This window comes from Epinephelus fuscoguttatus, linkage group LG4 (assembly GCF_011397635.1).
Source record: "Epinephelus fuscoguttatus linkage group LG4, E.fuscoguttatus.final_Chr_v1".
NCBI lineage: Eukaryota > Metazoa > Chordata > Actinopteri > Perciformes > Serranidae > Epinephelus > Epinephelus fuscoguttatus.
The window spans coordinates 26,975,289-26,988,822 of NC_064755.1; the positions used below are offsets into that span (position 1 = coordinate 26,975,289).

Here is a 13,534-nt window from a genome sequence, read left to right on the forward strand (position 1 = left end):
AGCCCAGTGTTAGAAATATCAGATAAGGTGGCTGGCTGTGAAAGAAATGGGTCTGACTCATTTTCATGTGGGGTGATTTTAATGATTACATTTCAACTGGCTTTCCCCTCTTCTTGAGAGCTCTTTCAAGCTCCTTCAAGCAGGTTGTCATTAGGCCATGAGGTTGGCTCCCCCATACTGCTGCTTCTGGGGATTCAAGCCTCAACACACCGGGAGAGCTTCATTAGGCTGGGACTTTGTGTGCTGGACAGAGGACAAGTGAGGACGCCAACGGGACTCAACAAGAGGAGAATGTGCATGTTGTTGGCCACCTTCGTCCCTCACGGCCTAACGCCTGCTCACCAGTAATTACAGTCTGGACAAATTAGGGCTCTCATTTTTTTTTTTCCAGTCTCCCTCTTCCTTCAGCTAACCTATTAAACTTTTATTTGTAAGACATTGCTCAAAGCCATGACAGAGAATTCACAAGTTCTCCGTTGCCTTTCTGTGATTTATAAAATAAAAAGGTGACTCATTAGGAGTAAATTCCACAGTACATTTAGTCAGTGAGGAAACACTGAGAAGACAAATACCAGTGGTCACATAAACCATCACACATGAGTTAAAATTAGCTCACGAATAGACGGAGAGCGAGGGGACCACAAAAATACATGATACTCAATGTGTCAACACACATATAGTTGACATTGTACATGCAATCTCTTCATAAGTTTCCTTTTATCTTTTGAGGCTTTAGTACGTCTGGCAAGTCTGCTGGCTACATCACTAAACACGTCTCTTTACAATTAACACATTTGTGATACTGTCAACACATTATATGGTAATTACAAATATTCTAACACTGCATTGCCAACATGTCCCATATTTGAAATGTACATTAGATGTGCTAAAAAAATGACTCACAAGTTCTACAAGTGCAACATCCTAATCAAAAACATGTGAGGATAAAATAAGGAATTGTATGGAAGCCAGGATGTTTTCTGTCAACAAGGCGGCAATACACAGAGAAAAAGTTTGCCTTGTTTGCCTTGAAATTAAATTTAACAAGACGTTCGTTCTGCTCATGTGTTGTTTCTTTGACTCTGTGTGTACGTGTAAAGCAATTTGCATGCAGCTCTCAGTGCAGAATTATGCAGAGGGACAGCAACATTTACTTGACGTGTTCTTTGTCTAAAAAAAAAAAAGTGGGTCTCAGCGATATTCAGGATCCTGTTGAAGGTTGGTTTTTTTTCTTTTTGGTCTGGGGTGCACTGATAAAAGCCATTATTCAGAGTTTCAAGGCTAAGATGCCAGTGGGAGAGGCAGCAGGTCATCCGTTTGATCTTATTAGAGCCACTGAGCACAGCAAGGACTGTAGGAAAACGTACAGGTGTCCTCACAAAATGCTGTGGCGCAAGGACTTTATCTGACATATAAACGAACCCTGGAATTTAAAGGTATTATTAAAGGTATCAGCAGATAATAACTTTCAACACTGTATCATTTTTACTCTGATGTATTATGCATTATTTCTATAATCAATGTTATTTCCAAGCCATTTTGTATTTCCTGTCAAGACTAAATGCCAGGGCATTTTCAGACATAAACTGTACTTACCGTTTTCGAGTAGGGATGACTAAAAACTTTACAGTGAATGAATTCGACAGTAAGTGAAACAGCAGGAAAAGGTCGAAGGGACACAGAGGGCTACTTGCCTTGGTTGCACAGAGAGCCAGAAAAGCCAGACAGGCACTCACAGTGGCCTGTGACGTGATGGCACGGCCCAGTGCTGTGCACACACTGCGGACACGACTGGCTGCAGCGATGCCCGTAGAACCCTGGAGAGCAGACTGCAGTCGGCAGAGCGTGGCGGGAGAGGAGAGGGAATCAGTCGACAACATTGGATGGAACAAGGGGTATATAATAATGAAACAGGGCATGACAAGAGTGATCAAGGGAGTACAGAAAAATCAAGGCCGGATGAATTAAAGCAGAGGAGACGAGGAGAGACAGCAGAGGGAGGGAGAAAGCAGAAAAGTCCGTCTTTATTGTAATCACTCCCATTTCATCAGCTGCCAGAGATGGAGCAGTAAAATAGTTAAGAGAATCGTGAAAGTCTCTTTTATGTCAAGTCCTGATGATCTATAAATGTCAGGAAACACACAACTGTGCGTTAATAATGCGGATTTTATTAAGAGAATGTGGACCATTAGGATATATTCAAAAGGCAATACAAAGGTAATTATACTATCATTTTATACAAAGAGCATTAAAAGTGCGACCATGATAAGAGACTGCGATTTATATTAAAATAAATATTTTCTAAGTAGGACAGAATACACACTAGCAGATGTGTATCTCGCAAGCCAAATGGCTTATTGCTCTTTACTCGAAGAAAACAAATAGATTAAGTATTAAATAATGGATTAGCTATTAATTATGGTATTAAAGAAGATAACTTACATTTTGACAAATAGACAAAATGTATTTGAAAAATCTGGGAACCTTTTATTATATTGCTTCCATGCAAGATGCCCTAACACTGGCCGACAGTTTTGCAGTTTCTTAAAGAATGGCACATAAATATCACCTCTGAGACAAGAATGGAGTTGAGAGTACTACCTTGAGTGTAGACATCATTTTTATGTATTTTTTTATTTTATTTTTTTTTCTATATTTATTTTGGTACTGCTGTGTTGTCACTGTTTCTTTATGTCACACATTTGTCTTCTGCTAGTTATATGTAATTGTTACCGTAATGTTTTGTTTTTGTGTTAGTAGGAAGGATCATTTGTACTGATGAAGTACAAATAATGATGTTTTTTATGGTTCCAGCTGTACTGAAATGAATATACAGTATACAGTGTGTTATGCTCCTATTTTCCTAACTGGTGATTTGGTTATATTCCTACTCAAATAATCATCATTGTCAGGAGACAATCATGTATTTCTAAAATAAGAAACCGACTAGGAATAGACAAAAACAGCCTTGGTTGTTATTTGACAACCATGCAATGTTAAATTTACCCCCGTGGGTTTTGATTTCATTTAAAGCAGCAGGTGTGATACACCTTTATAAGCCCCCGGAGAAGCATGTAATCCTCCAATTAAAGTTTCAACAGGAAAAACAGCAAAACTGCAGCTATGAGGGTTTCACCTGATGAGAACATTATCTGTGTAAACATTGAATTTGGAGAAGTAATAACATCCTCCCTCTCGCACACAGTGCTTGTTTAAGTCTCTGTCTTACATTCCACTCAAATTGATGTTTACAGGTTTGTGACTGTGAATTTCACTCCCAATCAGTGAGCTCATCACTTGAGAGCGGCCCCAGACAGACCCCATTCAGAAACCAGAGCTAGCACTCCCAGCGAGCACGCCCTCTGATGAGCCTTGGGCGAGAACTGTGAGTCTCCCACTGTGAGTTGGCTGTTGAGGACAGGGCAGGAGGGTGAGGAGTGTGTGTGTGTGTGTGTGTGTGTGTGTGTGTGTGTGTGTGTGTGTGTGTGTTGCTGTAGGGGTAAAGACACTGTGATTAAGTGATAGCAGTGATGAAGGGTTTACACTCAAGCAGTTATGACGACAACTAAGTGCTTCTCCTCAGCAGGCTCACCCTTCAACAGTTCTGCAAAGATCAAAGCAAGGTCAATACTGTGATGGAGTTTGTTACTGTGGCGCTCTGAGGCACGTGCTGTTATTACTTAAAGGTTTGGATAAAGAGAAGGAGGCTCACTTCTTTTGCAGGATGTCCCTCTGTATCCAGGTGCACACACACATGTACCGTCCTCTGGAGAGCAGGATCCTCCGTTCTGACAGGAACAGCTGACTGAACAGTTGGGTCCCCAGAAGCCTTGTGGGCACACATTATCACAGTGGATTCCTGCAGCAACATACACGAATATTCATCGAATGCACACTAAGAAGGCAAAGACTGGTATGCTGAAATATTCTAAACAGTCTGCCATCTGTAAACAGGCATCATCAAAGGACGGCATTCACAATGCCTGATCACAGTAGATCTGCAAAGGGTTATTCACCCAGCATGGATCCTCGATTGATTTCAGTCCTGAATAAAGAAGCTGCCGTTTGGAGTGCGTTTTTATTTTTTAGTTCAGCTCATCCTTTAAGACTCTGTTTCTCCATTCCAAATGTATTTTATTTTTGATCTGACTGGGGCTCCCTGCCAGTGCACTGTGTTGATTAACAGGGTTGGGTCTCCAGAGGGGCCCAGCTTGTCTCCCATTCTCTTTCAGCAGAGCCGGGGTAGTGAACAGCGCCGAAGGGAAGAACTCAGGCTACACGAGCGCAGTCTGGAAGTGTCACTGTGTGTTTGGCGCCGCTCCAGCCGCAAAACGCAAAACACTGCATCTATACAGTTCTTTCACTGTGCACATGAATGCATTAACACATCCGTCCAGCCATGCCCATGCCTTCAAAAACACAAAGGGGCAAAATCACATGTACTGTACACACGATGGCTCAAAATAAAATATATCGCTGCAAACACTCGTGCACACTTAGAGTCACATACACACACACCCGCACAAACTCTGCAACCTTTCATGCACCAGCCCTTAGTTCGAAGCCTCATTTGAAATTTTCTTTGAGCGAGAATATCTGAGAATGGTGTGGCCATTAAAGCAGCATTAGTGCAGTACCTTTGAATTAAACCTGGGCTAAACTCTGGGGACTAATGTTATACAGTAACCAGGGCGCCTTAGGGCTGCAATAGAGGAGTAAAGGAGAGGAAATGTTAGTGCTGATGAGGAGGGGGCATGGTAGCAGTGATTTAGTCGGAGGCCCAGCCATGGACATCAAAAGGAGGGCAAGGCTTGTGCAAGTGTGTTTGAGGTTCTGCTAGGCCAGGCAGAATATAAAAAAAAAAAAAGAAAAAAAAAAAAGAAAAAAAACTGTGACTGCCTTTACTGTCAGAAAATGAATGCGGACAGAGCATCACACTTTTCAGTCTAATGGTGACAAACAGAGGGGCTTTGGATGCCTAGTGAGGGAGAAGAAGAAAGAGTGAGAGAAGCCAGAACTGAAGCGTCTTCAAAGGAGGCTTTTCGCTGAGAAGTGCCAGAGGTCCCACTATCCAATTTGTACAGAGTGAGCAGAGAAAAGCAAACCTCTCTCTACCGCTTTAAGTCTCTCTCTCAGTGCATGTAAACACACACTCACATTACCTGCTCTGTGACATGGAATCTCTTCAGAAATAAAAGGTGAAGTCCTATTTAACATGGACCAGCATGGAGCGCTTGCATCAAGTGTCCAGTCACAGCGCTCCCTTTACATCTTTGTAGGCTGATGTCAGGCTTACGACAGTTCAGCAACAACTGTGTGGGTCACAGACGACTTAGCCACTTACACGCACATACTCCTAGAGTCAAGCTTCTTGACAGTTTATGCAAAACCCACAATAAAACAAACAGCAGGCTGACAGCGAAGTAGGGTGCCGTACCAACCTTTGGAGCTAGCAGTGATATGACAGTGTTTGCGAGAAAAAAAATAGCTCCAGTGTTTCTGTAAATAGCCATTTTATTTCATCCCTGACTCAGTCCTGTGACGAAGCCCACATATTCCTCTCTCTAGGTGCTCCTTCCTTTAGAGAGCCCATTGTCAAGCCTCCGCGATTCAAGTACGTATGTATGTGTGTTTGTCTGGCCCGATGGGCTGCACGCTGCCCCCAGCCCTGCACCCCGGTGACTCAATTAAGGCTGACAGATGGTCCCGACCTGTGCAGGATTCAGAGCATGAGAGGCCCGTTTTGCCGGCTCCGTTCTTGCAGATAATAAAACCCACATTGTTTCCCAGAATAAATGCCCTAAGCTCAGGAGGCTGAATGGAGTGGGCTGCTGAGAGCTCACAGGCTTGACCTTTCCTGCTAAATCTATTCCCTCCCTGACTGCACCTCTCCACCCGGGCTCAGAGACCAGGTCCTCAACTAGCCCCCTGTATTTGACATTCAGATGCGACGCTTCATTTTTGAGCATAATGATCCTCACCCTTGCTGTGACATTCACACTCTCCTACCTCCACCTCTTTCCCTGTAAGCAAATGTTTGAAATGACAAGAAACAAAGAGCAGACACATGTTTATGTAAACCTAAGAATTTGGGTCTAGAGGGGATCGGAGTTCAAACGCATGATGACTGAGAAAGAGTGAATCCCCCAGATGAGAAAAGATGGCATTTGGTTCAGTCAGATTTCACAACAACCTGGAACTTTAAATAATTAACAGAGCCAAAAATAAAAATATCAGAGGCCGTGTTTAAAACTCATGGGAGCATTCTGGGCCAATGATTTGATTCTGTCTCCAAATATTTATCTGGTGAGTCACTTCAGACGTTGTGTATAACCAATAATGGATGCAATATAAGCATGATTGCATACCAGCATCAAGTGTGTTAGCCAAGAGAATTAATTTAGAGCTCAATTCTCAGCATTTCTTATTCACATACCCCGCCAGCTCAGCGGCAAAACAAATTGAACATTTAATTAAGAAAACACTGCTCAGACATTCTGTAAACATACTGTAAAACACAAACCATGAGTGCCCCAGCATATTTTCCTGTTTCGGTAAATAAGTGCGCATGACTAACATCTCATGTCTTTGATCTGATGACGACAAAAAATGAACACAGAGTTTTTTCTGTCCCTGATGTAAGCCAGCTCTGATTATCATTTTTTTTTCTAAAAAGCAACACTCACCTGTCCAGCCGGGGTAGCAGCGGCAGTAACCACTCACTGGATCACAGCCATCAGCATGGCTACAGTCACAGCGCTCACGACACTCCAACCCATAGGTGCCATCCTGACAAGGATAAAAATTCCAGTTATAACTCCACACATGGGCACATTGTGACACTCCAAGTTTGTGCTTCAGTTAAAAGACAGACTTACAGGGCAGGATTCATCACAGTGCTCTCCCCTCCACCCAGGTGAGCATGTACAGGTGCCATCTATAGGGTCACATGCAGCTCCATTGCCACATAAGCATGTTTGATTACAGCCCAGACCCCATGAACCACTGGAACAGAGGATGGAGCAGTCCACACCCTGCCAGCCTGGGGTTAGAGAGAGCAGAGGAACATCGAACTGGTCACATTTATGTAAACCAAGTATGTGGATACAGCTACATTGTGTTACAGTTATAATTTTACACAAATCATGGTATAGAACAGAGGCTCCCAACCAGGGCTTTGAACCCTAAAGATAAATCTGAGGGATCGATTTAAAGCTGCAGTCAGCGATTCTAGTCCAATATACTTTTTGACAAATTCAGCGAATATCTCCTCACGGTGTGAGCCAGCTGTCTGCTCTGTGTGTGCGCTGAAAAAAAAACAAAAAAAACAACTGGTGTTCACGCACAGCCCTTGCTCTGTAAATAGGGAACAAACAAAGTGGACTGGACCGAGCCACACAATACTGTTCCAGCCAGTCAGCAAAAGGGAGTGTTCATGCTCATCCGCAGGACAGGGGAAAGGCCATGGATGTATAAAGCCAAATTCATACTTTCCACGCCTGTGTGCCTGCAAGGGTCTGCGTGACATAAATGTCAGCATCTGCCCATGCAGCCCCTACGTGGGTGTCCATGTGCAATGCAAATTCTATGACAGTGTGGCATGCTCCAGATCACTGATGTACATCTATGCTTCTCATCTCCATCAACAATGGACTGTATTCTGCGTCCCTGGTCCTTTTCTTATGAAGTGGTTGCACATCATTTTTTTTTCATTGTTCAGCCACAAAAAACAAACACAGGAGCTGCTCTTGCTGTTGTGAGGTCACCGTTTTCTTGCCTAATGCACACGCTACTCCCTCGTGATTTTCATGGTGTTTGCCAAACAACGCTCTCATGCATTACTGCCACTAACTGGAAAGTGTGAATCAGGAAATACACATGTGGAACACCACACTGACAGGGACCCTCAAGTATTAATGGAACTGCATGTGTGTGCGCACGGCTGGTACAAGTATGCAGCTGTCTACAGCAAGTATATACGAGTAACAAAAAGGCAGTGGGAGCAAGAGAGAGGGGAGAGGGATGATAAAACAGAGCCTCTGAAGGAGCACTGACGCGAGGGTTATATTTGTTTGGTTGTTCAGTTGAAATATTAACGATCCTTATCCAGAATCGCTGACTCCACCTTTAAGGGATATCATTCAAGGGATATGAAAGAAAAAAATTATTCTGCAGAGCAGAACTATATTTGTTGCTATGGATGGCTCTAGGGATGGCAATGTCTGTCTCTTGGTCAGTTGGTCAGAAGTGGTAATGGTATTGCCCCTTTCTAGTCTTCTGACCACTTAAAGCGCTTTTTGCACTACGAGTCACATTCACCCATTCACACACACATTCACATGCTGGTGACCTTGCTACTCAGTTTAACACATTCACACACAGATGGAACAGCCATCATGTGCAATTTAGGGTTCAGTATCTTGCTAAAGGCTACTTCGACATGCGGACTGGAGGAACCACTGGTCTTCCAATTAGCGGACAACCCGCTCTACCTCCTGAGCCACAGCCGCCACAGCCACAGCCAGAATCAGTCCACCACTTTGGTCAAGACTAAATTATCTCAACAACTACTGGATGGATTAAAATGAAATATGTAGATATTCATATTTCCCTGGAGGATGAATCCCACTGACTTTGGGATGTGATGATTTTTCCTGTGCCCCCCAGTTTTCCTGTGTAATGACTTAATGTGTCCCAAATGAATTGGCAGCAAATTTCATTCATTCATTTTAGGGCTGCATGATATGAGGAAAACATGCGATATGCAATAATGTTGTTGAATATCGCGACAACTAAAATACTTGCAATAAATAAACAGATATTTAAGTGTAGTCATTTCTTGACCGTGCTTGTGCCACGACATCTTTTCTGTATCCAAAATATTACCAGACAGCTGATGAGTTATTTTTCATTTAGGCAGTTCTTCAAGTTCCTCTCTGGCATTTCATCTGCACTCATTTTATCACACTTTTCTCCTCCAACCATGCAGAGTAGTACAGCAGCACTTGTCGACTAAATCTAACTCTCACGCGTACAGATTCTGGCCAATCAAACAAAGCCTAACTGCATGGGCTCAGTCTGATTGGCCGGAGAGTTAACAGCATGGCACATATCAGCAAAAATAGCACCTATAGAATGAATGTGAATGTAATTCAATACATTGTTACTATAATCAATGTGCAATATTAAAAAAATATATATTGTGCAGCCATAACTCATATCATCATTAAAAGCTGAACATAGCAAGTGGAGATTAAATTAAAGAAAGGGTTCATCTGGCAGTTGTGTGTAATACAGTGTGCATACAAAACAACCTACTTTATGTTTTAAGTCTTACATTCTTAAGCACATAATGTAAAAGGACTAAGAGCAGAAGTACATTTTGTATGTGTGCAGTATACACTATAGAGTGCAGCCAGCGTACTATATCTCAAAGCTCAGGAGTTGCTCTAAACATTTTACCATGAGTCAATTATACTGTACCTTCCCTGCAGATGCAAGAGCCGTCGACTGGAGAGCAGGAAGCGTGATTATGGCAGGAGCAGGTGGACATGCAGCTTGGTCCATATAGACCAGGAGGACACACTGTAGCACAGTCCTCACCCTGAGGAAGAAGCAATGCAATAAGTCATGAGGCAAAGAATCAGCCTGGCAATAAATGCTGACTCTGGCAGACCAAAAATAGGAATAATATAGTCTGAATAGATGCGGACAGAAGGACAGGGAGGGTTCACTGCACTCTCTTCACAGCTTACTGAACTGTTTATTTAGACCAGTCATACTGTGTCTGTTGTACAGAGTGCGGAGCAAAGCAGCTGTGAAACTGAATGGATTTATGATCTTAACTGAAGTTCAAGAGGAAGGACCCCCCAAAGCTATCCCCTCCTAGCTTCCAATTATGCACTCTATATATTCTGACAGCACCTACTCCCAGCCACGCTTGGCTTTCTGCAGCCACGCTCCACCCCATCTCTCTCTCTCCATCTCTTTCTCTCCCTTTAGGTTGCTCTTATGTGGGGTCTCCACTTTTATCAGTGGAAATATTGGCCAGACTCCAAAGCCAGAGAATCCAAACTCCTCCCATCTTAAACCAAGCTACAACCAAATCTGCCCTCCTGTCCAACTAGCTTTAGTTCATGATAGGCTTGGGCGGAATCTAATTTTTCATACTTTCATACTTTCCTGACATTTCACGGTGTATGATGGTACTTGTGTTAAAAAAATAAAAAACATGAAAGCTGAGATACTGAAAATAGAAGTCATTGTAGCACGTATGCCATTGTCTAGCCTACAATGCTGTGCTTCTAATATGCAATTAGCCTTCTCAGACAAGTCTTGCTGAGTTTAAATACTAATGGCACATAGAATAAAGAACAGATAGGGAATAAGTGCCTTTCTTGCTGAAGGACCCAAAGGACACTTGTTGCCGTGGCGGACAATCAACACATCAATACATTAGTGGGCTGAATAGATGATGTCTTATATAAAATCATGCAGATAATACCCTGCTTTTGTAGTTGAAGTATTCATCTCAATATGACATTGTATGTGGCAATACTCCTAAATAGGGGCAGAGCCATATTTCTTTTTTTCACTAGGCCTGTAACATTGTCCCCACCTCTCACAGTCACGATCTTTCTAAGCTCAGTTGCCTTTTCCACGAGTAGAGGCTGACCTCTGGTGGTATGTGCTGTGCATAGCCTCAATACGGCATCTCCATATTAGTTTAAGAGTACAGTCATACATGACCGAATGCAGGCAAGCGACCATCACCTGTTGAGGTTATAATGTGGGCAGCGCTGGTTGTGGTGCGAATGGAAAGTTAGCTTTCTAGCTAATGTTAGCTAGCTTACTAAATACCGCAAAATGATGAAATGATGTAATAGGTGCATTGCCCATTTACTTATGTTTTATGCCGTTCATATTTCCTGTCTCTCACTGCCAGCCAGGTAGCATTGCTTGTGTGGGACAATTTGTATTTTTCATGGCCAGTATCATAGAATATCAGCTGGTTAAACATGGCGGCAATCAGTGTCTCCTTCACACAAACTCCTTTGCTATTGGTTGAGGATGTCTTCGCCAGTCAGGATTCACCAAAGTTAAACTCCATGTGATGCAAAGATGCAAATTTGATTTGCCACCAGAGGCGAATGATTTATTCACCCCTTTGCTCGTACTGATGGAAGTGAACAAGGGGTGAATATATGTTAATTTCATTCATGTGTGGCCATATCCTTTTAGAAAAAGGAGCATATGTATTTTTGACGGAACAGAAAATCATACCATCAGGATTTCTAAATTCTCTAGTATACCATAATACCTTGATACCGCCCAAGCCTAGCTTATTTAAACAACCATGTCTGTCCTAAATAAAGTCAAGTTGTGGTTCTTCCTTCATGAAATGCCTGTTGGAAGACGTATAGATCTGTGAAACATTTCACTGTGGCAAAAGCCACATTTCCACCAAGCACTTTCGGTATGGTACCTTTGGAACCCAAGGTAACCCTTCAGACATGGTACTTAGACCCTAGGTCTGCTTAGTGTTTTCACCTTTAGTAACAGTAGTTACTGAAGCCTTGAAACCAGCCACAACTTGGCCTTGAACGAGATTAACCATCAACTATTGCCCAATCAACAGATGGCAGTGTTCACCCAACAGAAGGGTGACGTGATGGTACCATCCACAACTTTTCACAGTGGAAATAGAAAAAAAAGCGTACTGAACTGAGCCGTACCGTACTGCTCAGTGGAAACAAGGCTAAAGATATTGCAGACACAAGTAAATCCGACAATCAAGAGTGATTAAATTCCAGGGTGAAGCGACACAGTGATCACTACCAGGGTTCAAATCTCCATTTTGTCCCTACATCCTGAAGGACACAACAGACAGTGTTTGAGGATTATGGCCTTGTCCCCTAATTAGTAACTTCTACTGGTTTGTTGGAGGCGCCTGCACAAAAGGGGTTAGGATCTGAGGAGAACACTGTAAACCACCCCGTGCCAGAGCAGCTGGTAACACCATGTGTATCTGAGGAAGCACATGGCCGTCTACACCTGCTTCAGGCCAGCAGTGGGAGTTCGCGGTACGAAGAACGACAATATGATGAAACCAAACTGAAAGGAAGCAAAAACCCAACAAATAAGCTCCACGGTGAATTTGGTGGATGGGGGAACGGCAGGATCCCAAAGACTGCAGCCAACTCTCAATCTACTTTTAATAAGCACACCAACGGGAGATCGGCAGCCATGCTGGCACAGCCTTTAAGTCCCTTACCACTGCATTAGGGTGAACTATCTGGTAAAGGACATGCAGTACTCCTTCCCTGTCCTCTGCAGCCCGCTGTCATTAGAATTTCTCTGCTTTGAAGGCCGAGCACAGCCCACCTCCACTAGTCTCGTCCCTCCCTAAGATGGAGATCACAGCCAGTCTATGGATTCCCACACCCTCCTTTGCACACCCTGCCTTGAGTGACAGGTGACACAATGATTTAGAGTTCCAATTAGTGGCCCAGAGGAGTCCTGAGTGGCTCTTGCTTCGCTCACCAGAGCACTGAGGGACTGCTGGCTGCTCACTGCTCTCATTATCATTTTGAACTCAGTTTAAACAGGAGGCAGGAGGAGATGTGCCAGTGGACGCCAGGGGCAGAACACACATCTTAAAACATCTCTCCTCCCCGTACACCACATAAAAGCGCCTGTCTGTGAATGAAATTTTTATCAATCGGTTGCAATAACCTTTGTTCTGCCGAAAATGACAGCTTCAAGACTGCTAACAATAGCAGTTCGGTTACAGTTGTTAAGTGAGGAGAGAAGTTCGACCAGCCAGTGGGGGCTGGAGGAGAGGGAGGGGTTCAGCCTGTCTTCAGAGCATAGGCAATTTACTGGTGACTGGACTCATGGATAAAACGTCATGCAGCCACAAATGACCACATGGATTTTGCTGCATCCTTGGCTGCGTCGGATTCCACTTGGTTTCACCCACATGGTGCCGAGACCAGTAGTTGGTCTGCTCTCAAGAGGGGAAAGGCAGCTCTCTCATTAGTTGACTGATTCATATTCCTTCTGAGCCGCGAAGGATAGAAGTCTGTATGTGGAGAATCATTATTAATACACGGGCTGTCAGTGCATCGCACGAGAGCAGCAGGACCTTACATAACTACACAGCCAACGGAGGCTGCTGAGAGGCGGCCAGGTCGTCCTTGGCCAAGGCACTAAATTCATACCTATTAGTATCTTAATGTAATTGGAGAGCACTTTTTCCAGAAAGCCTCTCGCTGACACAACATTGATCAGCCTCGTACCCATTGAGACTAGATGCAAATGGCACCACTAATTACCAATCAGTCTCACTCCTTAACAGTCCATCTAACTACTGGATGAGTGACTGCAGTTTAAAATTCATGCAGCAAGACAGAAAATGAACCTCTGAACCTTTTGATGAGGCTAGAAAGCCCTGAGAGATAGGAAAATGATTTGTTTTCACCACCTACAAAGGCAGACTGGAATCCGTTCCTAATGCATTCATATTTCAGAT

The 13,534-nt window shown here is 43.4% G+C and overlaps 1 protein-coding gene across 1 annotated transcript in view; it reads right to left on the bottom strand.

Annotated features, from left to right (window-relative positions):
• Window positions 1–13,534, bottom strand: part of megf11 (multiple EGF-like-domains 11) — a 99,306-nt gene that overhangs the window by 12,481 nt on the left and 73,291 nt on the right. Inside the window, exons 12-16 of the mRNA XM_049575385.1 lie at window positions 9,484–9,604; window positions 6,879–7,042; window positions 6,687–6,789; window positions 3,713–3,859; window positions 1,695–1,829 (exon numbers count right to left, since the gene is read on the bottom strand). Coding sequence (XP_049431342.1) covers window positions 1,695–1,829; window positions 3,713–3,859; window positions 6,687–6,789; window positions 6,879–7,042; window positions 9,484–9,604 — 670 coding nt within the window. The remainder of the gene's footprint in view (window positions 1–1,694; window positions 1,830–3,712; window positions 3,860–6,686; window positions 6,790–6,878; window positions 7,043–9,483; window positions 9,605–13,534) is intronic.